At 42.5% G+C, this 26,888-nt stretch overlaps 2 protein-coding genes across 2 annotated transcripts in view; one reads left to right on the top strand and one right to left on the bottom strand.

Moving 5' to 3' along the window:
* Positions 1 to 26,888, bottom strand: part of GHR (growth hormone receptor) — a 536,071-nt gene that overhangs the window by 267,149 nt on the left and 242,034 nt on the right. The window lies entirely within an intron of this gene.
* LOC309543396 (uncharacterized protein) overlaps positions 11,558 to 26,888 on the top strand; it is a gene marked incomplete at both ends in the record, with an annotated part of 28,977 nt that continues 13,646 nt past the window's right edge. Inside the window, 2 exons of the mRNA XM_082242872.1 lie at positions 11,558 to 11,692; positions 13,659 to 14,081. Coding sequence (XP_082098998.1) covers positions 11,558 to 11,692; positions 13,659 to 14,081 — 558 coding nt within the window. The remainder of the gene's footprint in view (positions 11,693 to 13,658; positions 14,082 to 26,888) is intronic.

Raw genomic sequence — 26,888 nt, 5'->3', positions numbered from 1 at the left:
ACACTGCTGATTGGCATTCTCAATTCCTTGGATATCTTTTTATAGCCCTTTCCTGTTTTATACAGTTCAACTACCTTTTCCCGCAGATCCTTTGACAATTCTTTTGCTTTCCCCATGACTCAGAATCCAGAAACGTCAGTGCAGCACTGGATGAAAGATGCAAGGGTCTAAGGAGTCCAGAAACTCATTGACCTTTTATACAAACACACTAATTACAAGCAAACCGATCACAGGTGACGATGGTTACCTTTAATAGCCATTCAACCCCTTTGTGTCAACTTGTGTGCATGTTATCAGGCTAAAATCACCAGGGTATGTAAACTTTTGATCAGGGTCATTTGGGTAGTTTCTGTTGTCATTATGATTTAAAAAGAGTAAACACAGTTGATTGATAATAAATGGCTTCAGCCAAACACTAACCATGAGTGAAAGAAAAGTTTTTGTGTCATCATTTATATTCTCAGGAAAAACAGTCAATAAATAAAATTCTGCCAGGGTATGCAAACTTATGAGCACAACTGTGTATATATATTTTGTAGAGTTCAGGGGAATAGCACTTTGGGATCACGTGCAAAGCCATTTGTGTTGTCTATCGGTTTTTCATTCAATGAAAACAAAGCTTCCAGCAGCAAACAAAACTGACTTGACTTCATCAACACAACAAAAAAGCCTGCTAATCTTTTCATTACAAGTGAAATACAAGACATACAAAGTTCATGTAAGGGATTTACCCAAAGTTAGCAAAGTCCAGTTCAGTTGTTTGGCATCTTCCAACATGCATGCCGCACTCAGACAGATCTTCTTTCCCAAACTTCTACTACTCCACACCCAGCACTAGGAGCTTCCCGTCTTAAGTGCTGCTCACTGGAGGCTGCTTAACCCACCTGGGACCAGAGTCCCCGTAATCAGGGGTGAAGATTCTTTCCCACACAAATATCACTCTGAACTTCCAAAGTTCCGGGTCCCAAACAAGCTATTAATAATGCAGAGAGAACTGCAAGTCAGTCCTCTCCTTTATACTTGACAGTCCTGGAACCTCTCAACCTGCATGGGGGTGAGACCCCTAAGTACTACAAACCATTTCACCTGAAAGGGACCATAACTCAAAGGCAACACATAGCATCCGCCCAGGACCCATCCTCGGCATCCTGTACAATATATTAGGAACAAGTATATGATTGCTAAATAAGCATTTATATCACAAAATAAACTGCCTTTGATATGCAGATCCAACAGAGAGAGGGGCCCTAATGGTTTTGCTATAAGCCCAATGACATATTTTCAAGCTTCATTCATACAATAGTTACTTAAGTGTAGTTCTGTTGCAGATTTGTAATTTAATCAAAGCTCCACCTGCGTAAGAGCCAGTTCACACTGGGGCGACTTGTCAGGTGACTTGGTCGCCTGACAAGTCGCCGTGGGTCGCCTGCCATAGATTAGCACAGGATCCGTTCTAATAGGAGCGACACAAGTCGCTCCGACTTAGAAAAAGGGTCCTGTACTACTTTGGGGCGACCTGCATTGACTTCAATGATATGAAGTCCGTGCATGTCTCTCCGAGGTCGCGGTGCGCGCTGTGCACCGCTACTTCACAGGTCGCCCCGGCAAGTCGGGTCGCCTGTATGTGAACCGGCTCTAAAAAATATCAAAAATACCGCAAAAGGATTGGACGGAGCCGGTATGGGGCTGGGCCTGAGCTCAGTTAAGTGGACCTTCCCAGGGAATTCTGGATCTTTTAAGAAGAATCTCAGTGAAGAGCTGCCCACCCCCCGTCCTGTTTTTCGGTCGGTCTGTCACAGCTTTCGTGCCGGTTTTTGACCTTGCCAGCAGCTAAAGTTCCGGTAACGGGTTATGCCCTTGTCTGTAAATTGGGGGTAGGCTGTCAGGCACTGATGGTAAGGACAGACCCTTCCCCCCTTACCCCTTTTTGGAAGTTAAGTTAATGACTAAGAGTGCTCACAGTACAACTGTGATTGGCACTGGTCTAGACATGTACTGGTTTGGTACTGGAAACTAAATAAAAGCTGTGGCATTGCCCTTTCCAACTTAATTGTGGTAAGCGTGTTTTTTTTTACATGGGGAGGAGGCAAGGGGGTGTTTGTTACTACGTTAACATTGTTTCTGGGCCTATGCACCTCAGCAGTCATGCACACAGTCTATCTATCTGATAGACAGACAGCTAGACAGACAGCTAGACAGACAGCTAGACAGACAGACGGCTAGACAGACAGACGGCTAGACAGACAGACGGCCAGACAGACAGACAGACAGAGACAGACAGACAGAGCTAGACAGCTAGACAGACAGCCAGACAGACAGCCAGACAGACAGATACAATCATAGGTGTGCACAGCCTTTGGCATTTGGGTGTGCACCCCAAAACTCAAACACACATGATTCGTAATGATCACTAACTGAGTTCATTCAAAAAAGGAAGGGCCATCTCTCCTTCCTGAAACATCTCCCCGTGTGCCCACAGCAGCCGGCAGGCAAATAAAGGAGAGAAGCTGGCAGCGCTGCGAGAGCGCCCAGGCACACCCAGCACAGCCCATGCACATGCCTATGTATACAGTATATTTTATATATACACACACACACACACACAGTATATCACAATTATGCAAAAAAAGAGAAGAAAATAAACTAAACAGCAAACAATAATTTAAAAAACAATTGAACTGTCAGAACATACACGTTATCATCTTACGCTTGCCTTAGTAGCAGACCTCCGTATACCATGACTACTCTGTATGTAAGTTATATGTTATGTATAGCAATACCTGTATGCATAGATAGCTTGCCATTTTTTGAGCTGACTTCTCAAAATTCCAATCCAAATTTTTTACAAAGACCTGAGCTAAGTCTTTCAAGATTAGAAAACACACTGAACAAATAAACTAATAGTTGAGACAACAAGAAGTGCCTTGAAGATATAAAAAAAAGCATACAAGAAAATAGAACCTGTGTGAATGTGAAGTCAGTTCCAGTCCAAGAATCACAGAGCAGTACGTTCCCCAGACACACGGTATCTCCCCCTCCACTGTGTTCTGTCTTCTATCCCATGTACTAAAGAGCAATGATTTAACCAAACAGTGCATGCCCCTTGGCCTCAGTGAGCAAATACTGTCACTTGATAATGGCTCCATTTTAAAGCTATCTATTCCATGTGTATTTAATTGGGTAATGTTTTTTTTTCACAGCACCACTGTTTTCCCTTCAACAGCAAGATTAAAATAAAGAGACCTACCTGTTTTTCTAAAGGTCAACATAGTTATTATGATAGGTCTGATCATCCAAAATATAGGGGAGGATTTGCAAAAGGCAACTAGACTGTGCACTTTGCAAGTGCAGTTGCTCCAGAGCTTACTAAATGAGATGACTTTGCAAACAACGAATACCCAATCACATGCAAGGAAAAAAAAAAAAAAATTCCACTTACACATGATTGGATGATGGAAGTCAGCTTAGCTCCCCCATATATACTAAGCTCTGAAGCAACTGTACTTGCGCATTCTATTTGTCTTTAGTTGCGCATTCTATTTGTCTTTAGTAAATCCACCGCATTGCATCCAACACTGTTCTGAGCCATTTCTTTGATGTCATCAATGAATACGCCACTTTATCAAGATTTTCAGCTACTCTTCCTTCACCACAAAATCAAACTTCAATTTTTACACCATAGAATACAAGCCTAATGCTTTATTTTTAACCACTTAAGCCCCGGAGGATTTGGCTGCTAAAAGACCAGGGTTTTTTTTGCGATTTTTTACTGCGTGACTTTAACAGACAATTGCACGGTCGTGCGACGTTGTACCTAAACAAATTTGACGTCCTTTTTTCCCCACAAACAGAGCTTTCTTTTGGTGGTATTTGATCACCTGTGCGATTTTTTGATCATGTGCTATAAACAAAAAAAGAGCGTAAATTTTGCAAAAATAACAATATTTTTCTCATCTTTTTATATGAAATTCCCCCCGAAAAAAAATGTAAAAATCAAAATTTTTTAACATTTTCGGCCAATTTGTTTTATGCTACATATGTTTGGTAAAAAAAAAATCGCAAAAAGCGTATTTTGATTGGTTTGCGCAAAAGTTATCGAGTTTACTAACAAAGGGAAAGATTTTTGTCATTTTTGGTGTTTTTTTTTAACGCGTAATGGCAGTGATCTGCGATTTTTTTTGCGGTACTGCGACATTGCGGCAGACAGATCGGACCCTTGACTGATATTTTTGACACTTTTGGGGGTACCAGTGACATTACTGCAGTAATCAGTGCTATACATATGCACTGTTACTGCAAAAATTACACTGGCAGGGAAGGGGTTGACTGTATTGGAGAGGGAGGGGTTAAGTATGTCCTAGGGGCGTGTTTCTAACTGTAAAGGGCTATTGGTGTAAAAACAAAGATCAACGGTCCTACATAGTAGAACCGTCTGATCTTCATTTTTACACAGGGAAGAATGACAGACGGCTTGTTTACATAAGCCGTCCGCCTTTCTCCCTTCACCGGAGCGATCGTGAGTGACCGGCGGACGATCGGGTCCGCCGGTCACACGCACTGACTTGTCAGTGAACGAGCCAGGGTGGGCGCGCTCCTCGGCGCGCGCGCGCCCGCCCGCAATTGGCTCGCAAGTCAGTGACAGGCGAGTGACGTACCCCTACGTCACTCTGCCTGGCCGGGGCTGACCGCCGCAGTATATAGTCGTGCGGCGGTCGGCAACCGGTTAAATTATGGGAATGGGGATTATTTTTTTCCCTAATTTGCTATAATTTTTTGTATTTGTCAAATTTTTATTGAAACTATTGCAAATATATTATTATTATTATTGTTATACAGGATTTATATAGCGCCAACAGTTTGCGCAGCACTTTGCAATGTGAGGGAAGACAATACAGTTACAATACAATTCAATACAGAAGGAATTAGAGGGCCCTGCTCGTTAGAGCTTAAAAATCTAGAAGGGAGGGTCAAGTGAAACAAAAGGCAATAACCGTGGGGGATGGGCTGATGGAGAAAATGGAGGTATAGTTGTTAGGTGTGGGTAGGAAATGGAGGTATAGTTGTTAGGTGTGGTTAGGATAGGCTTCTCTGAAGAGGAGGGTTTTCAGAGATTGCCTAAAAGCTAATAGAGTAGGAGATAATCGGCAGGGCCGGCCCTACCCTGGGTCTCATTGGGTCCATTGGACCCAGGCAGCACTTTGAGAGGGGCAGCAAATTGATGCCCAAGATTTTTTTTTTCCAGCAGTTTTTGTGTGTCATCAGTTTGCATCGCATTAAGGGCAGCATTTCCCCTTCTCATACTGCCACCCGCAGTGCAAACTGATGAGGAGGAAGAAGGGGTGTGCGCAATGATGTCAGCCATTCATACAAACTAAAAAATACTGGAGTTTGTGGGTTGGAATTGAATATAATGGTATGTCATATAATTGGGCATGTAGACAAGGTGCTGTTGCATATAAATCTGACTTCCTGATAAATTTAATTTTAGTTTTAATTATCATGATATGGCGGGCGTGATTTTTTTATGGGGGGGGGGGCAGCATTTAATTTTTGGAGCCAGGCAGTCTTTGGCCAGCCCTGATAATCGGACAGATCCAGAGGGTAGGTGGTTAAGTGGACGTAAGTACGTATTACGTAAGTACAGTAATAAGCATGACTAGGGTAGTTCAGATCCCACCTGTTTAACCATATTATCTGGATCAGTATCCAACGCCACCCCCCTTTACCTTTAAATGACAACACTAACTCAGCATTGGGATTAAATGGCCGGTTCGGCCTTTTATTAAACAAAACCATAAATAACAGAAAAAATAAAACAGTCAAACCAATCCAGATCAAAGAATGGTTGCAGATCCTTGACGATACCATCTACCACAACTTTGGAGTCTGTGGTACCATTAAGTTAGGTTCTGTGCTCAGCTGCCAAAACACTGCCTCAAGGACTATCCTAACCGACCACAGACCCCTACCACCTTACACTACCCGGTCGGTCTAGACTGAACCAGACCAACCATAGGACTCCATACCTGAGATGGGTCCCATCATTTTATTGTTCAACACCATGTTTTGGAACCTCGTCAAGGACCTTAACCGCCAACGTCCAACCTCCTTAGCAGAGTGACAGAAAACGGCATCATTAGGTGGGAGGGACGTTTCTCCTATGTTCTCCAGTCTGCAAGTGAAGCCCCTTCACTCCTTCCCTCCAACTTCTCTTTCTCCTGCTCCTCCCCCATCACCTTGTCTGCTCTGCCAATAAGGTAAGAGTCCTGACCTCTCATATGCCAAAAACTAATTTAACCCCCTACTGCCTGGTTTTCCTTCCAGCCTGTCATGTATGCCCTATGCTTATCATTTCCTTCAAGCTCCGGGCATGTCTTTATAAACAACTGTACCTGACATACTACTAATTGAGAAATCAATATCATGGAAACAATAACAGTAAACCGATGAGGTAAACAGAGTATCGATGGGATAGGACTCAAACGTAATGATATACGCGCTGAGCAATTATATTCCAACAAAGTCCACTGTAATTTAAACCAGACATTACACATCCTTGCAATATTAAATGATGATGACAATAATAATAATAACAACAACAATAGTTGAGAGACTACAGTACCGCCCCAGAGGGCCACTCTTAGTCATGGGTGGGATGGGAGCTTTAAACAAAAAAAAATAAAAAGGGGGGATTATAGGGAAAGCTCCAAAGTAGAGGTTTACTGCATACCCAAACTACCGTAGGTGTCATTAATCGGTTTGCTTTTTACAAATTTTCACTTCACTTTAATATTAAAACTCTCCATCAGAAAAGTTAAAAACCCAGAGAAAAATTAGGCTGCCCTTTATTTCATGTACTGTATCTATTAGATTGTAAGCTCTTCTGAGCAGAGCCCTCTTAACCACTTAAGCCCCGGAAGATTTTACCCCCTTCCTGACCAGGGGGTATTTTGCGATTCGGCACTGCGTGACTTTAACGGACAATTGCGCGGTCGTGCGACGCTGTACCTAAACAAATTTGGCGTCCTTTTTTTCCCACAAACAGAGCTTTCTTTCGGCGGTATTTGATCACCTGTGCGATTTTTTTGATCACGCGCTATAAACAAAAAAAGAGCGTAAATTTTGCAAAAATAGCAATATTTTTCCCTTTTTTTTATATGAAATTCCCCCCAAAAAAAATGTAAAAATCAAAATTTTTTAACATTTTCGGCCAATTTGTTTTATGCTACCTATGTTTGGTAAAAAAAATCGCAAAAAGCATATTTTGATTGGTTTGCGCAAAAGTTATTGCGTTTACTAACTAAGGGAAAGATTTTTGTCATTTTTGTTGTTTTTTTTTTTTAACGCGTAATGGCGGCGATCTGCGATTTTTTTTGCGGTACTGCGACATTGCGGCGGACAGATCGGACCCTTGACTGACATTTTTGACACTTTTGGGGTTACCAGTGACATTTCTACAGTAATCAGTGCTATATATATGCACTGTTACTGTAAAAATACACTGGTAGTGAAGGGGTTAACTTTATTTGAGAGGGAGGGGCTGTGTGTGTCCCTAGGGGCGTGATTCTAACTGTGATTGGCTGTGGCTTCAGCTGTATGCAGAGTGATCAACGGATCTACATAGTAGATCCATATGATCATCTCTCATACAGAGGGGAGAATGACAGGCAGCTTGTTTACACAAGCTGCCTGACTTTCTCCCTCTCCCCCGCCGATCGCAGAGTGGCCGGCGGACATCGGGTCCGCCGGTCACACGCGCGGGGAGGTCCGTGACCACGCGGGAGCGCGCCTCCGGCGGCGCGCGCTCGCTCCCTAGACCCTCACAAGCTAGTGACGTAGCCCTACGTCACTTTGCCTGTGAGGGGCTGACCGCCGCCGTAGATAGTCGTGCGGCGGTCGGCAAGTGGTTAACCCTCTTGTATTTTATTATATCGTAACTGTATTGTCTCCCTTTTATATTGTAAAGTGCTGCGTAAACTGTTGGCGCTGAATAAATCCTGTATAATCATAATAATAATATATCTATATAAATAAGCCAGTTTCCCGTTTTACCTTTATTATTAAGACAAACAGCAGGGGGCAGTAGATGGACTAGAGTTTAAAAAACGACTTAGCCCAGCCTTCAAACTTTTTGGCACAGAGGAACCCCTAAAATGACTTAACCCAGCATTTATCAAACTTTACATAGAGGAACCCCTAAAATAACTTTTCGGTTTCGGGGAACTCCTGCTAATAATTACTATATCTACAGCTATATTTAATGCTTCTTTGCTATTTGTGGTCATTTGGATGAAGATTTTCTGGAGAATGATGTAAAGTGTATATGCAACTCTCAAGTTTGCCAGTAAAAGAACTTATTTAAGTGATAAAGTTGTCCATGTCAATTACTGAGGGAAATATTCAAGTCAAGTTTTGGAGTAACTTTGGTGTATCCAAAAAAACCTTACACTGGGAGTTTAAGCCACACAGCCCTCTGAGTTAAGCAGCTCTGCTTACATTTGTACCGGATTAACCCTTTGGATTAAGTACATATGGCGCATAGCACATTTTTTGTTTAATCTGTACTCTGTCAGTAGTTTTCAGACAGTACAATATAATTTATCATTGTACAGAGCATAACAAGGTAGATATGAAGTGGAAGGAACTTGTGCATCACATCACCATGAAATTCAAGGTACATATCAAAACCATGAAGAGTGAAAGTATGCATAGAATATTTTACTCTTCAAGGTTAGGACCAGAGTTGTATAAAGTACTCGAAACCCATACTTGAGTAAAAGTACAAGTGCTCGATCAAAAAGTGACTTGAGTAAAAGTACAAGTGCTCGATCAAAAAGTGACTTAAGTAGAAGTGGAAGTGCTCGATCAAAAAGTGACTTGAGTAGAAGTACTAAAGCATTCAACATTTTTTTGTACTTAAGTATTGCAAGTAGTTTTTTTTAAAATGTTGCTACTCAAGTACTGAAAGTAAAAGTACAAGTACTGTATTATGTAGTTATTAAAGAAGTCAAAAGTTTGAACATCATATTGTTTTTAATTATTTCAAATGCAGCTTTTATTTATACATACAGTAGCTTTTATTTTCATATGCGCTGATAATACACAATGTTTTGAGCTTCATGAAACCTGCCATCTACTGTTCTGGCAGTGGTTATTTTTATAATTGTAACGAGTAACTATGCAGCACAAAAAAAAAATATCGGAGTAGAAGTATTGAAATCATTGAAAAAATGTAGTGAAGTAAAAGTGGAAGTGGGAGAAAAAAAATCTACTCTAGGAAAGTACAGATACCGCCTTTCCGTACTTAAGTACAGTAGTGAAGTAGTTCTACTTAGATACTATACATCTCTGGTTAGGACACATGTAGAAGATATAGCGGCCAGCCTAGTTAGGAAGTGGGTGACTGTGGCAGGTGACAGGAGCCCTGGTTGGTTAAACTACAGGTGAAATTATTTTTCCCTCACCTTTCCAACTCACTCCCAAGGAGCTTGCTGTGGCCTAAGGTTGGCCTAGGGACCTGGCCCGGGAAGTCACGAGAGCAAGAACTTGCGACACAGTGTGATGGCTTCCCGTCAAGAGTGTTAAATACAGTAAATACATTGATGCTTTTGCCATGAGACGTGTGTCAAGTGAGGACACAAGTGGCCGGTTAGGAATGGGTCATGTTCTGCGTCGCTCTCCTAAAACGCCATTATATGTAGTGGAAAAGAGAAGGTGGATACTCCGTGTCTGTTGGTTTCGGGTATGTAGGGTCAATGTCTAGGGAACCGTCAATGGATGGTGGTTTCTAACCTTCACTGTAGTGGCTGAACTCCCGGTCTCAGTGGCCCTGCTCACAGGCCTGTGTGAAATAGCCCTAAATCTCCAGCTTGAAGAGACAGAAATGCAAATCTTTTGCTGCAGTAAGCTTTAAACATGTATTAGTGCATTTTGTGCTTAAGAGGTCCTTCTAAACTGATGAAGAAAGCCAGATAAACAACCCAGGCCTGATCCTCCATGATTGTTCAAAGTACCCTGTGAATATCAGGACTAGAACTGTTATCTCAAAGTTCCTAGCTTCCTGAAACTCTACTAATGTCGCTCAGTCAGGAAACACGGCAGAGCTTTGGAATGCCGAGCGAGGTAGAAAGACTTTGAAATATAAACCAACAGAGAGAAACAAAAACTGCTGTAAATTCAGACTTAAACGCATTGTGATAGCAAAACAAACAGAGAGAAAAGTCATTACTTCAGAAGCAATCTATGCTTTGTATAACGCTCTTGTTTCATAAAGGGATGGTGTATTTTCTGATATTCAGAGGGTAATCTTTGTTACCACAATCCCCGAGTGTCATTTTAACGTTATGGTGTAGCAGTAGTATTTGATATTACTAGAGATCATACAAATCCTATCCATGACAATATATGAAACATAACCTATATTACCAAAAGTAATGGGACGCCTGCCTTTACACGCACATGGACTTTAATGGCATCCCAGTCTTAGTCCATAGGGTTCAATATTGAGTTGGCCCACCCTATAACAGCTTCAACTCTTCTAGGAAGGTTGTCCACAAGGTTTAGGAGTGTGTCTATGGGAATGTTTGACCATTCTTCCAGAAGCTCATTTGTGAAGTCAGACACTAATGTGTACGAGAAGGCCTGGCTCGCAGTCTCCGCTCTAATTCATCCCAAAGGTGTTCTATCGAGTTGAGGTCGGGACTCTGTGCTGGCCAGTCAAGTTCCTCCACCCAAAACTTGCTCATTCATGTTTTTATGGACCTTGCTTTGTGCACTGGTGCACAGTCATGTTGGAAGAGGAAGGGGCCATCCCCCAAACTGTTCCCACAAAGTTGGGAGCATGAAATTGTCCAAAATGTCTTGGTATGCTCACCCCTTAAGAGTTCCCTTCACTGGAACTAAGGGGCCAAGCCCAACCCCTGAAAAACAACCCCACACCATAATCACCCCTTCACCAAATGATTTGGACCATTGTTATGATGAATTATAGCAGAGGCTGCGAGTCAGGCGTTCTTGTCCACATCAGTGCCTGAGCTCACAAATGCGCTTTTGGAAGAATGGTCAAACATCCCCATAGACACACTCCTAAACCTTGAGGACAGCCTTTCCAAAAGAGTTGAAACTGTTATAGCCGCAAAGAGTGGGCCAACTCAATATTGAACCATACGGAGTAAGTCTGGGGTGCCAGTGCCGGTTCACACTGATGCGCTTGCGATTGTAATGCGAATTTGCGGTGCGAGTTTACCTTGCGTTTTTCCATAGTACAGCGCGATTGCAATGCGAATCGCATTGCGTATAATCATGTTAATTAGCTCAGGTGCGATTTTTGCTCCAGCCAATCCAAATGAAATGGGTGTTAACTTCCGGTGGACTTCCTGGTCTTTATGAGGAGAGTACACCGTGGAGTGTGAGCTGTGGTTTTGTTTGGAGATTACGTTGTGGAGAGTGTGCTGTATTTTGGTGTATTGCCACTATGTTTCATTTGCCTTTGGTCATGGCAGCAGTTGCTACTGCCACTGCTGCAGTCTTGATCAATAAGGACAGGAGGAGGAGAAGGATGAGGATGATGATGATGAGAAGACGAAGGTATTGGGTTCATCCCATAATTTCAAACAGGGAAGAGAGAGGTCAGTTCAATGTCCTCTATCATGATCTCCGGCAACATGAAGAGAAGTTTTTCAACTATACTCGGATGTCTGTTAATAGGTTAGTATGTGAGAGGGAGTCTCTCCTTCTTCTTCTCTCTTTTTGCTGCTTCCCTCTATATCTCTTTTTTCCCCATCTCTCTTTTTCCTCTCTCTCTGTTTTCACCTATATCTACCACCGAATCATTCCTGAAGCTCCCCACGCCCCCCTTTTGCTTGCCACTTACGTGTGTTGTTTTTTTTTTTAGTTTTGACGAATTACTTGGGCTGCTCTTTTCACGTTTGGAGCGTCAGAACACCACCTTCCGGAACAGTGTTGTGCCTGCTGAAAGATTGCTTGTTACATTACGGTAAGTGTGATATATTTTGTGAAAAGTCATGTATTTTTTTTCTCCATAGTTAGCAATACAGTGAATGCAGACAGATATGATGGCAAAGTTGACTTCAAAAAAAGTTTTTATTTTTTTTTTATTTTGTTGCATGTAACAAGAACAAAGGAACAAAATACAGAAAAATTAGGTCAAAAAAGACAACTTAGGTCAACGTGGCAATACAGTGGCAAGTGTACTATAGATCCAAAAAATTTGGTGAACTCTCCAGATCAAGTGGTGTTGAAGAGCCTGAGGGTGTATGATCCACGGTGTTGGGATATAGCCATGGCACAAGCGGGGATGGAGTTCTATGTGACGGTCCACTTGGGGGCCTATATTGTGGATAGGGTGGAGGTATTTTTGGGGAAAATGCACTAGATTGTGATGGTGGTGGTCTGCTGGAGGGGGGGAAATGGGAAGAAGTGGAGACATCCGGTGTTCTAGTGTGGGGGGGGATTACAGAGGGAATTGGGGAAGGAATAGGATATGGGATTTGGGATCTAGGGGTCTCATGGATGCTCCGATATTGGTCAAAACTTGACGGATAAGGGTTTGTTGGAATGGCAGAATGACTGGGTGTGAAATGAGGGGACCATGGAGTGTCTTGCGGTAACTGTTGTGGTACAGAGAACGAATGTATGCAGTTTTGTACCGCCATTCTCATGTCGAAATACCTTTCAGACGGGACCTCTTTGAGAAGAGGCACCAAGCTATGAGCAAATAGTGTGTGAGGACATTTATGTGCATCTAGTTGCTGGCTGATGCCTGACATAATGTCCACTAAGTGCTTTGTCTGCTCGTCTTCCGCCTCAGCAGTTGCCCTGCTGACTCTCCTCCTGTGGGATGTAGAGCCTCGACTTTGAGGCCTGGTGGAAGGCGTGGAAACGTCAGTTTCCTCAAACTCCTGTTCTGGTTCTTGAGCGGATCCTGACTCATCCAAACTCTGTGACTCGTTAGGAATATTTGAACTACTATTCGAACATGCAAATGCGACGCCTTCTTCCTCATCAACTTGAGCTGCATGCTCCTCCTCCTCCCCTTCCTCCTGCACATTCTCCACCTCCTCCCAACTTGCTTGTGTGCTGCAATGACAAACATGAAACAACTTTTCATCATCCGCTCAAATATATAATTTGAATGATAGGTGGGGATTGGAAGGTGAGGGGGTTGGGGTGGGGTGAAGAGGGAGGGGGAAGGAAGGATGGGTTAATAGTGAAAGAGAATTTGACAATAAACTTACTTCCGCATTTCTAGAACCGGTAGCAGAAAATCCAGACATCTGGCAAAGGCATAGGGACGCTTAGGGGGGGCACCGGATCCACTTCTCGCCTCACGTTCTAGTCTCTTGTACCTTTGCAGGGTATCCTTGAGGCTACGCCATCTTGTTCGTATTAGTAATTCTGTAAGAGAAAAACATGACTAATAATAACTTTCTGTTTTTTATTTCAGGTACCTTGGAACTGGTAATTCTTTTGCAAGCCTGCATTACGAGTTCAAATTGGGGAAATCTACTGTGAGCACAATTGTTCGTGATACCTGTATTGCCATCTGGGAGGTCCTAAGAGATGTGGTGATGAGAAAACCAACCAAAGAGGAGTGGATCTCTGTAGCTGATCTTTTTTGGCAATGCTGCAACTTCCCTAATTGTGTCGGTGCTATAGATGGCAAGCACATTAGGATTGTGAGACCAGTTGGTAGCGGCACCAAATATTTCAATTACAAAAAATATTTTTCTTTGGTTTTGCTGGCAGTGGCGGATGCAAACTACTCATTCATCTACATAGATGTTGGTTCATATGGGAGCAGTTCCGACTCCAGTATTTTTTCCCACTCCAGTTTTGGAAAAATGCTGCGTGAAAAAAGCCTGGACCTCCCACATGAAAGACCACTGCCTGGAACATCTCAGCAAAGCCTCCCATTTGTTTTTGTTGGTGATGAGGCTTTTGCACTTTCGGAACACCTGCTTCGCCCGTATGCTAATCGCTCACTGACTGTTGAAAAGAGAGTGTTTAACTACAGGCTCACAAGAGCGCGCAGAGTTGTGGAGTGCAGTTTTGGTATTCTGGCAAATAAGTGGCGCTTTCTACACACGCCACTGACTCTAACCACGGATAACGCCATAATTGCCGTCAAAGCTGCCTGTGTACTCCACAACTTTGTAAGATCGCGAGATGGATACCTCTTCGAGGACTCCCTGATGGATGATATGGAAGGCGCAGAGTGGATCCACACCAGGGGAAACTACAGAGGGGCCAACATCAGGGAGAATTTCACTGACTACTTTATGAGTCCTGCTGGTCAAGTGCCATGGCAGCTTGATTCCATACAATAAAGAGTATTAATTAATTTTTACTGTACTTTGTTTCAATAAATAAACTATTGTTCAAATGTTCAACATTGCGTAATGCATTTCTTTTCGTCTGTGGTTACATACTGAGCATGCATTGTCTTCCACAGAGTCAGATCCCCATTTAAAACTTGGCCCCCCATAGATCCCCATTTAAAGCTTGGCCCCCCCCACATAGATCCCCATTTAAAACTTGGCCCCCCCACATAGATCCCCATTTAAAACTTGGCCCCCCCACATAGATCCCCATTTAAAACTTGGCCCCCCCACATAGATCCCCATTTAAAACTTGGCCCCCCCCATAGATCCCCTTAAAACTTGGCCCCCCCCATAGATCCCCTTAAAACATGGCCCCCCCACATAGATCCCCATTTAAAACTTGGCCCCCCCACATAGATCCCCATTTAAAACTTGGCCCCCCCACATAGATCCCCATTTAAAACTTGGCCCCCCCACATAGATCCCCATTTAAAACTTGGCCCCCCCCCATAGATCCCCTTAAAACTTGGCCCCCCCCATAGATCCCCTTAAAACATGGCCCCCCCACATAGATCCCCATTTAAAACTTGGCCCCCTCACATAGATCCCCTTAAAACATGGCCCCCCCATAGGAGAATATATACACATACCTTTCTTTTTGCGCTCTTGAGTTGTGAATCCACTCCAGTCCTCATACAGGCTTGCACAAATTTCTTCCCACCCTCTTTTCTTCATAGCGTTGTTTTTGTACTCTGCAGTACGGCTGTCCCATATATATGGCCTGGAACGGACAAGCCTGATCAGCTCCTCATTGTCGATCCCAACACGTTTGGGTGCCATGTTTGTTGATGAAGATGTTTGTGGATGTCACATGCAGGCTCGGGACAGGAAATAGGGGGGTGTAGCTGTCGGGACAAACTATACACATATTCGCACATATCTGAACTGTACATGCGAGTTCAGAGCGATTTACATTGATGTCTATGGAGACTAAATTCGCAACGCAGCACTGTAAACTCGCACAAGACCCTTTTTTTCATCGCATCACATTCGCATCTAGATCGCAACGCATAGATGTGAACGACCGTCACGAATGCAATGTATTTTTTAAGTGCATGCGATTGGAGACTTTTTAGAACGCAACGCATTCGCAGTACAAGCGCATCAGTGTGAACCGGCACTAAAGTTCATGTGTGTAAAGGCAGGCGTCCCAATACTTTTGGTAATACAGTGTATGTCATTCACAGGAGAAAGACTACATATAGTATTGAGGCCTGGCCTATTGAGTCTACATTTTGAGCTGTTTTTAAATCTAAACTCCTGGAATGATCTATATAGCATACTTATGTTGGTCTAGTTCGGCACTATATGCATACAGTGCCTTGAAAAAGTATTCATACCCTTTGAAATTTTCCACATTTTGTCATGTTACAATCAAAAACGTAAATGTATTTTATTGGGATTTTATGTGATAGACCAACACAAAGTGGCACATAATTGTGAAGTGGAAGGAAAATAATAAATGGTTTTAAAAATTTTTTTTACAAATAAAAATAAATATGTGAAAAGTGCCCCCTGAGTCAATACTTTGTAGAACCACCTATCACTGCAATTACAGCTGCAAGTCTTTTTGGGGATGTCTCTACCAGCTTTGCACATCTAGAAAGTGACATGTTTGCCCATTCTTCTTTGCAAAATAGCTCAAGCTCTGTCAGATTGGATGGAGAGCGTCTGTGAACAGCAATTTTCAAGTCTTGCCACAGATTCTCAATTGGATTTAGGTCTGGACTTTGACTGAGCCATTCTAACACATGAATATACTTTGATCTAAACTATTCCATTGTAGCTCTGGCTGTATGTTTAGGGTCGTTGTCCTGCTGGAAGATGAACCTCTGTCTCAAGTCTTTTGCAGACTAACAGGTTTTCTTCTAAGTTTGCCCTGTATTTGACTCCATCCATCTTCTCATTAATTCTGACCAGCTTCCCTGTCCCTGCTGAAGAAAAGCATTCCCACCACATGATGCTGCCACCGCCATGTTTCACAGTGGGAATGGTGTGTTCAGGGTGATATGCAGTGTTAGTTTTCTACCACACATAGTATTTTGCTTTTTGAAAACCATTTATCATTTTCCTTTCACTTCACAATTATGTGCCACTTTGTGTTGGTCTATCACATAAAATCCCAATAAAATACATTTACGTTTTTGGTTGTAACATGACAAAATTTGGAAAATTTCAAGGGGAATGAATACTTTTTCAAGGCATTTTATCTCAAACCCAATGGGCTGCTGGAAGTCCATGAAGCAATTGGCGCTACTGCAATGATGTTCAGGATCCTGTGAAACTAGTTTCCTCTCACAGGGCTTAGCTTGCTTAGAACCACCACCTTTTACGCCTTGTATTATTTTTTTTCAATAAATACAAGGCCTTCTTAGATTTGACAAGGTGACGTCACAACCACTCCTCTCCACCTCATCCAATGAGAGAATGCTTTGTATATTTATTGAAAAAAGTACAAGGGGTTCTGTTTTTTGTGGCAGTGCTAGGCGAGTGTCCCTGTGTTCAACGTGCACGGGGGGAAGCCTTCTACACTGAACCCAAGCATGACTTGAAAGATCGTGTCTATCACTGTAGTAACGCCAACTACTACAGTGATTTCTAGCTTCCCTAGAGACACATCAGGTATGAGATATGCATATCTACAGTATCTCACAAAAGTGAGAACACCCCTCAAATTTTTGTAAATATTTTATTATATCTTTTCATGTGACAACACTGAAGAAATTACACTTTGCAATGTAAAGTAGTGAGTGTACAGCTTGTATAACAGTGTAAATTTGCTTTCCCTTCAAAAGAACTCAACACACAGCCATTAATGTCTAAACCACTAGCAACAAAAGTGAGTACACTCCTAAGTGGAAATGTCCACATTGGGCCCAAAGTGTCAATATTTTGTGTGGCCACCATTATTTTCCAGCACTGCCTTAACCCTCTTGGGCATGGAGTTCACCAGAGCTTCACAGGTTGTCACTGGAGTCCTCTTCCACTCCTCCATGATGAAATCACAGAGCTGGTGGATGTTAGAGACCTTGCACTCCTCCACCTTCCATTTGAGGATTCCCCACAGATGCGCAATAGGGTTTAGGTCAAGAGAAAAGCTTGACCAGTCCATCAATTTTACCCTCAGCTTATTTAGCAAGGCAATGGTTGTCTTGGAGGTGTGTTTGGGGTCGTTATGTTGGAATACTGCCCTGTGGCCCACTCTCTGAAGGGAGGGGATCATGTTCTGCTTCAGTATGTCACAGTACATGTTGGCATTCGTGGTTCCCTCAGTGAATTGTAGCTCCCCAGTGATGGCAGCACTCATGCAGACCCAGACTATGACACTCCCACCACCATACTCCACTGTAGGCAAGACACACTTGTCTTTGTACTCCTCACCTGGTTGCCGACACACACGCTTGACACCATCTGAACCAAAACAGTTTATCTTGGTTCCATTGGACCACAGGACATGGTTCCAGTAATCCATGTCCTTAGTCTGCTTGTCTTCAGCAAACTGTTTGCAGGCTTTCTTGTGCATCATCCTTAGGAGAGGCTTCCTTCTGGGATGACAGCCATGCAGACCAATTTGATGCAGTGTGCAGCGTATGATCTGAGCACTGACAGGCTGATCCCCCACCCCTTTAACCTCTGCAGCAATACTGGCAGCACTCATATGTCTATTTTCTAAAGACAGCCTCTGGATTTGGCGCTGAGCATGTGCACTCACCTTCTTTGGTTGACCATGGCAAGCCCTGTTCTGAGAGGAACCTGTCCTGTTAAACCACTGTATGGTAGTGGCCACCGTGCTGCAGCTTAGTTTTAGGGTCTTGGCAATCTGCCTATAGCCTAGGCCATCTTTAGGTAGAGCAACAATTCTTTTTTTTAGATCCTCAGAGAGATCTTTGCCATGAGGTGTCATGTTGAACTTCCAGTGACCAGTATGAGAGAGTGAGAGCGAGAACACCAAATTTAATACACCTGGTCTCCAATCACACCTGAGACCTTGTAACACTAACGAGTCACATGACACCGGGGAGGGAAAATGGCTAATTGGTACCAATTTGGACTTTTTCACTTAGGGGTGTACTCACTTTTGTTGCCAGCAGTTTAGACAATAATGGCTGTGTGTTGAGTTATTTTGAGGAGGCAGAATATTTACACTGTTATACAAGCTGTACACTCGCTACTTTACATTGTTGCAAAGTATCATTTCTTCAGTGTTGTCATATGAAAAGATAAAATAAAGTATTTACAAATATGTTAGGGGTGCACTCACTTTTGTGAGATACTGTATATTGTGCGAAGCTGGATCGATGTAAATATGCAATACAGAGCATTCCTAGAGTTCAGCTTTAACCACTTACTGACCCCAATACATACATTATATATAACTGAAGATATTAGCCATAACCCCAGTTTCATTTTTCTTTACAATCGGTGGCTGGCTTTCTCATGACAGTGTTCAAAGCGGCCCATGAGCCGCTCGTGCCGTTCCTTCAGAGCCCCGTGCCGTTACCGTCGGCGCATGCGTGGGAATGATATCATCGCGGCTCCAGCCAATAAGAAGGCCGGATGCCGCAAACCCGGAAGAAGGGCGACAGAACATGTCGCCCATGGACAGGTAAGTGGTCGACACTGCGGGGGCTTCGTTCTTAGGTAAGTTTTTCATAATGAGCTAGTATGCAATACATACTAGCTCATTATGTGTTTTTTTTTCAGGTGTTCGTTTTAAAAAAAAAAAAAAAAAACAGAGGTTTACAACCTCTTTAATATGATCAATTGGTTTACAATGGGATGGGTTGATAACAAAAAAACAGTTTCCTGATCAATGCGATCTTATGCCTCGTACACACGATCCGATAGTCAGACGACTTATCGTTCGCATTTTGTTGCATGATACTAGTATCGAATTCTACAATGCATACTAAACATACGATTTTTTTTTTGTACGATTCTGGAAAATCTTCCTTGTTTGCGTAGCTACGTATCGGCTAGTGCAAAACAAAAACAATGGCAGCCAGGATTTTTCCGGGTTATTTTAGTGTTTCTGATCATGCGTTGTCTTTGTCTATTGGTTTTTAGCGGACGCATACTGTACTGATTAAACGGTTGTCATTCGCTAGGCTATCGTACCACAAAAGTTTTCGTGTTTGTCCCTTCGAATTTTGTTGAAATGTCGTGATCGGCTGTCGAAAGCTGTGTACTAACGATCAGATTATCGTGCGATCAATTCGAAAGCGATTTTTTTCGTATGATTATCTGATCGTGTGTACGAGGCATTAATGTCCGATTCTTTGAAGCATTGTACTTCTCAGTATGTGTATGGCCACCATTATACCCAGAGTATTTTATTAAGCCTTACCCTTCCTGGAAACAAAGACCGATGAGCCAAAAACAGCTACATCAATGCACTGATGATGGTCAGACTGCAGAAGCCTGTGGATATCATTCTGCTAAAGATCATTAAGATGAAATTATCTGTGATAAAATTCTGTTGGTTTGCCAAGATTATAACACTTTACACATCGCTTGTGTCCTATTAAATAAGCCTGTCCAAATTTATTTACAGCAGACTCATTGGAAGGCCAGGCAGGTTCTAAAGTTCATACAAAGATCTCCTCCTAGGAGCGTGCCTATGGGACAGTAATGTACTCAGCAGATTAAAAGTGACAGGCTGTTTCCTCTACGTTACCCTGTATGGGATAATGAGAGGTGCAAGGAAGAGATGTAGAAATGTCAGAATCCTGCTGATAGGGAGCGAAGCCTTCTCCAGTATGAATAACCTTGGCTGATTTCCATGTACACACAAATATAAGCGCATAGGAAGATCTGCATATGTCAAGACATGACAGAAGTGCTAATAAGAAGCAGACGCCTGTGCACTCACCATTTACTGTATATACACTATATTGTCATAAGTATTGGGACGCCTGCCTTTACACACACATGAACTTTAATGGCATCCCAGTCTTAGTCCGTAGGGTTCAATATTGAGTTGGCCAACGCTTTGCAGCTATAACAGCTTCAACTCTTCTGGGAAGGCTGTCCACAAGGTTTAGGAGTGTGTCTATGGCAGTAGTTCTCAACTCCGGTCCTCAGGACCCACTAACAAGCCAGGTTTGCAAGATAACTGAAATACATCACAGGTGATATAATTTGCTGCTCAGTGATTGCAGTACTCTAGTCTGCATCTCCCCAAGGTAATACTTAAAATCTAGCCTATTAGTGGGTCCTGAGGACTGGAGAGGAGAACCACTGGTCTATGGGCAGTGGTGTATTTAGGTTTTGTGCTGCCCTAGGCCTGACTAAACTTGTGCACCCCCTAATTTAAATATGACCCACCCTGTCATCTGTAAATCACAGACCACCAGCGCAGCCTCATCTGTGCAGCTTATCAGTGCTGCCTTGTGCCCATCAGTGCCGCCTAGTGCCTATTAGTGCAGCTTATCAGTGCCGCCTAGTTCCCATCAGTGCAGCCCATAAGTGAAGCTTATCAGTGCCACCTCGTGCCATCAGTGGCCGCCTCATCAGTGCAGCCTTATGTCACTGGATGAGTAAGATTACTCCTTTCTTTTAAGATATTTGATTTTCGGTTTGCTGCCTAAAGGCTCAATTCACCCCATAAGACTGGCACTATACTAAAAGTGTAGCGCAAGCCAGGCGGGGAGCCTTTTTTAATGCGGGAGGAGGCTGTTTTTTTTCCGTGCAGGGTGCAGCTTTTTTGCTGCCCCCCCCCCCCTGCAAAGTGCCACCCTAGGCCTGGGCCTTGTCAGCCTAGGCCAAGATACAGCACTGTCTATGGGAATGTTAGACCCTTCTTCCAGAAGCACATTTGTGAGGTCAGGCACCAATGTTGGACGAGAAGGTCTGGCTCACAGACTCTAATTCATCCCAAAGATGTTCTATCAAGTTGAGGCCCTTCTACAGTATAGTGGGAAGTTGCCTCAACCCAAGGCACCAAATGTGATTTCTGTCTCCTCTCTCATTCCTCAGCTATCTGCATGAGTCACTGTCACTTCTGACTGGCAATCCTGGGAGTCCCCCCCCCCCCCCCTGCACACAACAGGTGATTGAAGGCCTCAACTGTGCATGTTTCCATTTAAGACTATGTAGAGTGGAGCGTGTCCATTCCCCCCACTCGGGTCTCAGATTACACTCCCTGCTCTGTGCTGTGCAGTGTGACATCACAACCCCACCTCTGCTTTCTACTGCTGAGAAATAGCCTTTGTCAGTTTATGACAGTAGAGTGCTGCTAATAAACAGGTACAATTTATGTTTCATCTCTGTGTATCACCTAAGGCTAGTCATTTCAAAGAGTATATTTAAAGGTGTACAACTTTTTTAAAATATATGATGTGAACTGCTTTTTCTGTCAAGAGATTTATACATTCTGTTCAGCCAGCTTTGCTGTTTCAATGTTCACTTTCTATTTTCAGGTTGCTTGTTGGACGAAGGGTTAGCATGATCACACTAGCAGAGTCGTCTTTTCGGTTATGGAGTATTCCATAGTTACATGAATCACAAGACTGGCTAAACAGAACTGAGAAACCCTTGGGACATAAAGAGCTTACTACAGCATATGTGTTCCATTGGTATGTTTAGCCATTTGATTAAAGTCCCATATTAAGGGGTATCTCCTGACTAACTCAGCTACCTTCCTCATATTCTGTAAGTACTTCAACATTAGAGACAGGGACTCATCTTTTCCTGTAGACGAGCCTCGACAGACTCCCCCCCCCCCCATCTATCTAAAGGCATACATACTCCACATGCTTACTAAAAATTACCAGGTATTTACCAGGTATTTCCTGTAGGCAACATTGGCACTCTGATAGTGGTGAAACTACACTTCCCATCATGCCTCTGTCTCTGGAAATTAATGCCTATGGTTGTCAGAGTCTTGCAATGCCTCATGAGACTTGTAGTTTCACAAAAGCTGGAGTGTCCAGTAGTGCAAATCCAAAAAATCGGACTTCACCCCATAATGATTTTAGGGAGCATAAAAAGACCCGCTGTATGTGCTAATCAATAAGTAGTCGATATTCCATAAATATGTGCAAGATATGCAATCAAATAAATAAATAAATGATTCAAAGTGGTTCACATGGACTTTTGAATCACTTAATTATTTATTTGACTGCATATCTTGCCAATATTTATGGAATATTGACTACTTCTTGATTAGCACATACAGTGGGTGTTTTTATGCTCCCTTAAATCATTATGGGGTGAAGTCCCATTTTATGGATTTGCAGTATTACTTTAATTATTTTTTCATATATTTTTCATGATTTGACTAACACTGATGTTATTTTTATACTTATTTATTATAATATTGCACCTTATAAGGAATATTAGTTATTTGGTCTGAAAAAGCACCTTTTATAGGCTTTTGGCACTGCATTGACTTCTTGTAAATGAGTGCAATGTTTGGGGGTGTTGGACCGCAGAAGAGTAGACCCGCTGCTTTGTGTGAGAGTGCTGTGGTCCGTCTACAGATTGCTGCAGCACTTAGCAGCTCATTGTTTATTATTTATTTATTACAGGTAGTGCCCTTTCACCCGGGCGTTCCGCATGTCCGTATATCATCCTATTTTTTTGCAGGTGATATACGGACATAATGCATGTCAATGGCATTGCGGATGCCAGCGGATGACCATCCGCTGACATCTGATTTTCGTTCTTTCAGTTCTGTTCCATTTTTTGGAACGGAACAGAACCCTATTTTTGTTCCGTTTAAAAAACGGAACGGATGCAAAATCGGATGTCAGCGGTGTCATCGGCTGACATCCGCAATGCCCATAGACATACATCATGTCCGTATATCATCCGCAAACGGATGGGAAGATATGCGGACATACAGAGCGGATGACACAAATGTCATCTGCTCCGTGAAAAAAAAAAAAAAGAAGTGCCGGAGCGGATCGCAATGCGGTCCGCTCCGTGTGAAAGAGCCCGTACTTATACAGCACCGTCAATTTACACAGCTCTTTACATATACATTCACTGGCCACTTTATTAAGTTCACCTGTTCATTTGCTTGGTAACACAAAATGCTAATCAGCCAATTACATGGCAGTACCTTAATGCATTTAGGCATCTAGACAAGGTGAAGACGACTTGCTGAAGTTCAAACCGAGCATCAGAATGGGGAAGAAATGGGATTTAGGTGACTTTGAGCGTGGTATGGTTGATGGTGCCAGACGGGCTGGTCTGAGTATTTCAAAAACTGCTGATCTACTGGGATTTTCACACACAACCATCTCTCGGATTTACAGAGGATGGTCCGCAAAAGAGAGAATATCCAGCGAGCGGCAGTTGTGTGGGCGAAAATGCCTGTTGATGTCAGAGGAGAATGGATAGACTGGTTTGAGATGATAGAAAGGCAACAGTAACTCAAATAACCGCTCGGTACAACCAAGGTATGCAGAATACCATCTCACAACACATTGATCCTTGAAGCAGATGCAAAAGACCACACCGGGTGCCACTTCTGTCAGCTAAGAACAGGAAACAGAGGCTACAATTCACACAGTTTCACCAAAATTGGACAATAGAAGATGGAAAATTGTTGCCTGGTCTGATGAGTCTCAATTTCAGCTGCAACATTCAGATGGTGGGGTCAGATATTGGTGTAAACATGAAAGCATGGATCCATCCTGCCTTGTATCAACAGTTCAGGCTGGTGGTGGTGTAATGGTGTGTGGGATATTTTCGCGTCACACTTTGGGGCCCCCTAGTACCAAATGAGCATTGTTTAAAACACCACAGCCTACCTGAGTATTGTTGCTGACCATGTCCATCCCTTTCTGGCTACAGTGCACCCATCTTCTGATGGCTCCTTCCAGCAGGATAATGCACCATGTCACAAAGCTCAAATCATCTCACCACTGGTTTATTGAACATGACAATGAGGTCACTGTACTCCAATGGCTCCACTGTCACCAGATCTCAATGCAATAGAGCATCTTTGGGATGTGGTGGAACAGGAGATTCGCATCATGGATGTGCAGCCAACAAATCTGCAGCAACTGCGTGATGTTATCATGTCACTATGGGCCAAATTCTCTAAAGAATGTTTCCATCACCTTGTTGAATCTATGCCATGAAGAATGAAGGCAAAAGGGGGTCCAACCCAGTACTAGCAAGGTATACCTAATAAAGTGGCTGCTGAGTGTATTTTGTACATTCACATCAGTCCCTTCCCTCCAGGAGCTTACAATCTAAGGTACCTAACTCACATTCATACATAAGCATACTAGGGACAATTTAAACAGTAGCCAATTACCCTTCCAGCATTTCTTTGGAGTGTGGGAGAAAACCAATTAGCCGCTTTAAGTCCAGGGCATTTTTTACAAATGTTTCCCATACATGTTAAATTTAGTATTTTTGCCAGTTAAAATGCCCAATTATATATTTTCTGAAAGCAGAGGCCCTGTAGAATAAAATGGTGGCAGCTACAATTCTTATTTTGCTTGATAATTGCTTAACTGTTTATCAAGCGCAAATTTTCAGAAAAGAAATACAATAAAATGGATTTTAGTGCATCCAAACACAATATAATACATCAAAAAAAAAATATATGAGGGTAAGTTTTGGGAGCCACATTTTTGTAATGACCTACATACTATGTGGGATTCTTACATATATGTACATTTTCTTCCCCCATTACCATATGGACTGGGGTATTAGGCTTATCCATTAGTAATAAAGATTTATCCATTCTCTTTTTAGATGTTCTACTAACAACCTACTACAGTACCCCAAATAACATACTGATAGACAGTAAGTCTCAAATCGTACATACTGACCTTTGAAGTATCAGCTTTTCAGTTGGATTGATCTATTTTTGAGATATCCAAGGTAGTTTTCCATTAACCCAAATTAGACCATTTTTTGCTGTCTATTTTTTTTGTATTAGATTCATTTGAATCATTGTACATCAATATATATATATATATAAAAGAAATATACCTTTATTTCATAACAGTGTAAAATCTCTCATGGAATCCTTGGCCTTGTCTTCTCCCTGTGTCTGCCCAAAGCCAACTTTTTCCTTTGCGCTTTATTGAGAAGGTTGGTCCAATACGCTGGTCTAGTATATGTTTAATGTTATGTACTATTGGCGTATTGATTGTTGCATACACAAACATGGTATTATGTACTAATATTGTTGCTGTTTTTGTTTATCTGAAGAATCTTCTTGTCTGCAATTGGTCCTGACGAAGCATTCTGTGAAATGCATTGACTTCCGAGCAGACGTATTCTCTTATATTGACGCAATGTCTTATATGTAATCTTGATTCATGTGTGAACACATGTTTATTATGCATTGACATGTGGGATGAATTAGAACCCCTTTTCGGGTTGAGTTTACTACTGATGTTTTTTATATACACTGCCTTGCGAAAGTATTCGGCCCCCTTGAACTTTGCGATCTTTTGCCACATTTCAGGCTTCAAAACATAAAGATATAAAACTGTAATTTTTTGCGAAGAATCAACAACAAGTGGGACACAATCATGAAGTGGAATGTCATTTATTGAATATTTCAAACTTTGTTAACAAATAAAAAACTGAAAAATTGGGCGTGCAAAATTATTCAGCCCCTTTACTTTCAGTGCAGCAAACTCTCTCCAGAAGTTCAGTGAGGATCTCTGAATGATCCAATGTTGACCTAAATGACTAATGATGATAAATAGAATCCACCTGTGTGTAATCAAGTCTCTGTATAAATGCACCTGCACTGTGATAGTCTCAGAGGTCAGTTTAAAGCGCAGAGAGCATCATGAAGAACAAGGAACACACAAGGCAGGTCCGAGATACTGTTGTGAAGAAGTTTAAAGCCGGATTTGGATACAAAAGATTTCCCAAGCTTTAAACATCCCAAGGAGCACTGTGCAAGCAATAATATTGAAATGGAAGGAGTATCAGACCACTGCAAATCTACGAAGACCTGGCCGTCCCTCTAAACTTTCAGCTCATACAAGGAGAAGACTGATCAGAGATGCAGCCAAGAGGCCCATGATCACTCTGGATGAACTGCAGAGATCTACAGCTGAGGTGGGAGACTATGTCCATAGGACAACAATCAGTCGTATACTTCACAAATATGGCCTTTATGGAAGAGTGGCAAGAAGAAAGCCATTTCTTAAAGATATCCATAAAAAGTGTCGTTTAAAGTTTGCCACAAGCCACCTGGGAGACACACCAAACATGTGGAAGAAGGTGCTCTGGTCAGAAGAAACCAAAATCAAACTTTTTGGCAACAATGCAAAACGTTATGTTTGGCGTAAAAGCAACACAGCTCAGCACCCTGAACACACCATCCCCACTGTCAAACATGGTGGTGGCAGCATCATGGTTTGGTCCTGCTTTTCTTCAGCAGGGACAGGGAAGATGGTTAAAATTGATAGGAAGATGGATGGAGCCAAATACAGGACCATTCTGGAAGAAAACCTGATGGAGTCTTCCAACAAGACAATGATCCAAAACATAAAG

Source organism: Pelophylax lessonae, assembly GCF_965119305.1.
Source record: "Pelophylax lessonae genome assembly, chromosome: 1".
NCBI lineage: Eukaryota > Metazoa > Chordata > Amphibia > Anura > Ranidae > Pelophylax > Pelophylax lessonae.
This window is presented reverse-complemented; position numbering and strand designations above follow the sequence as displayed.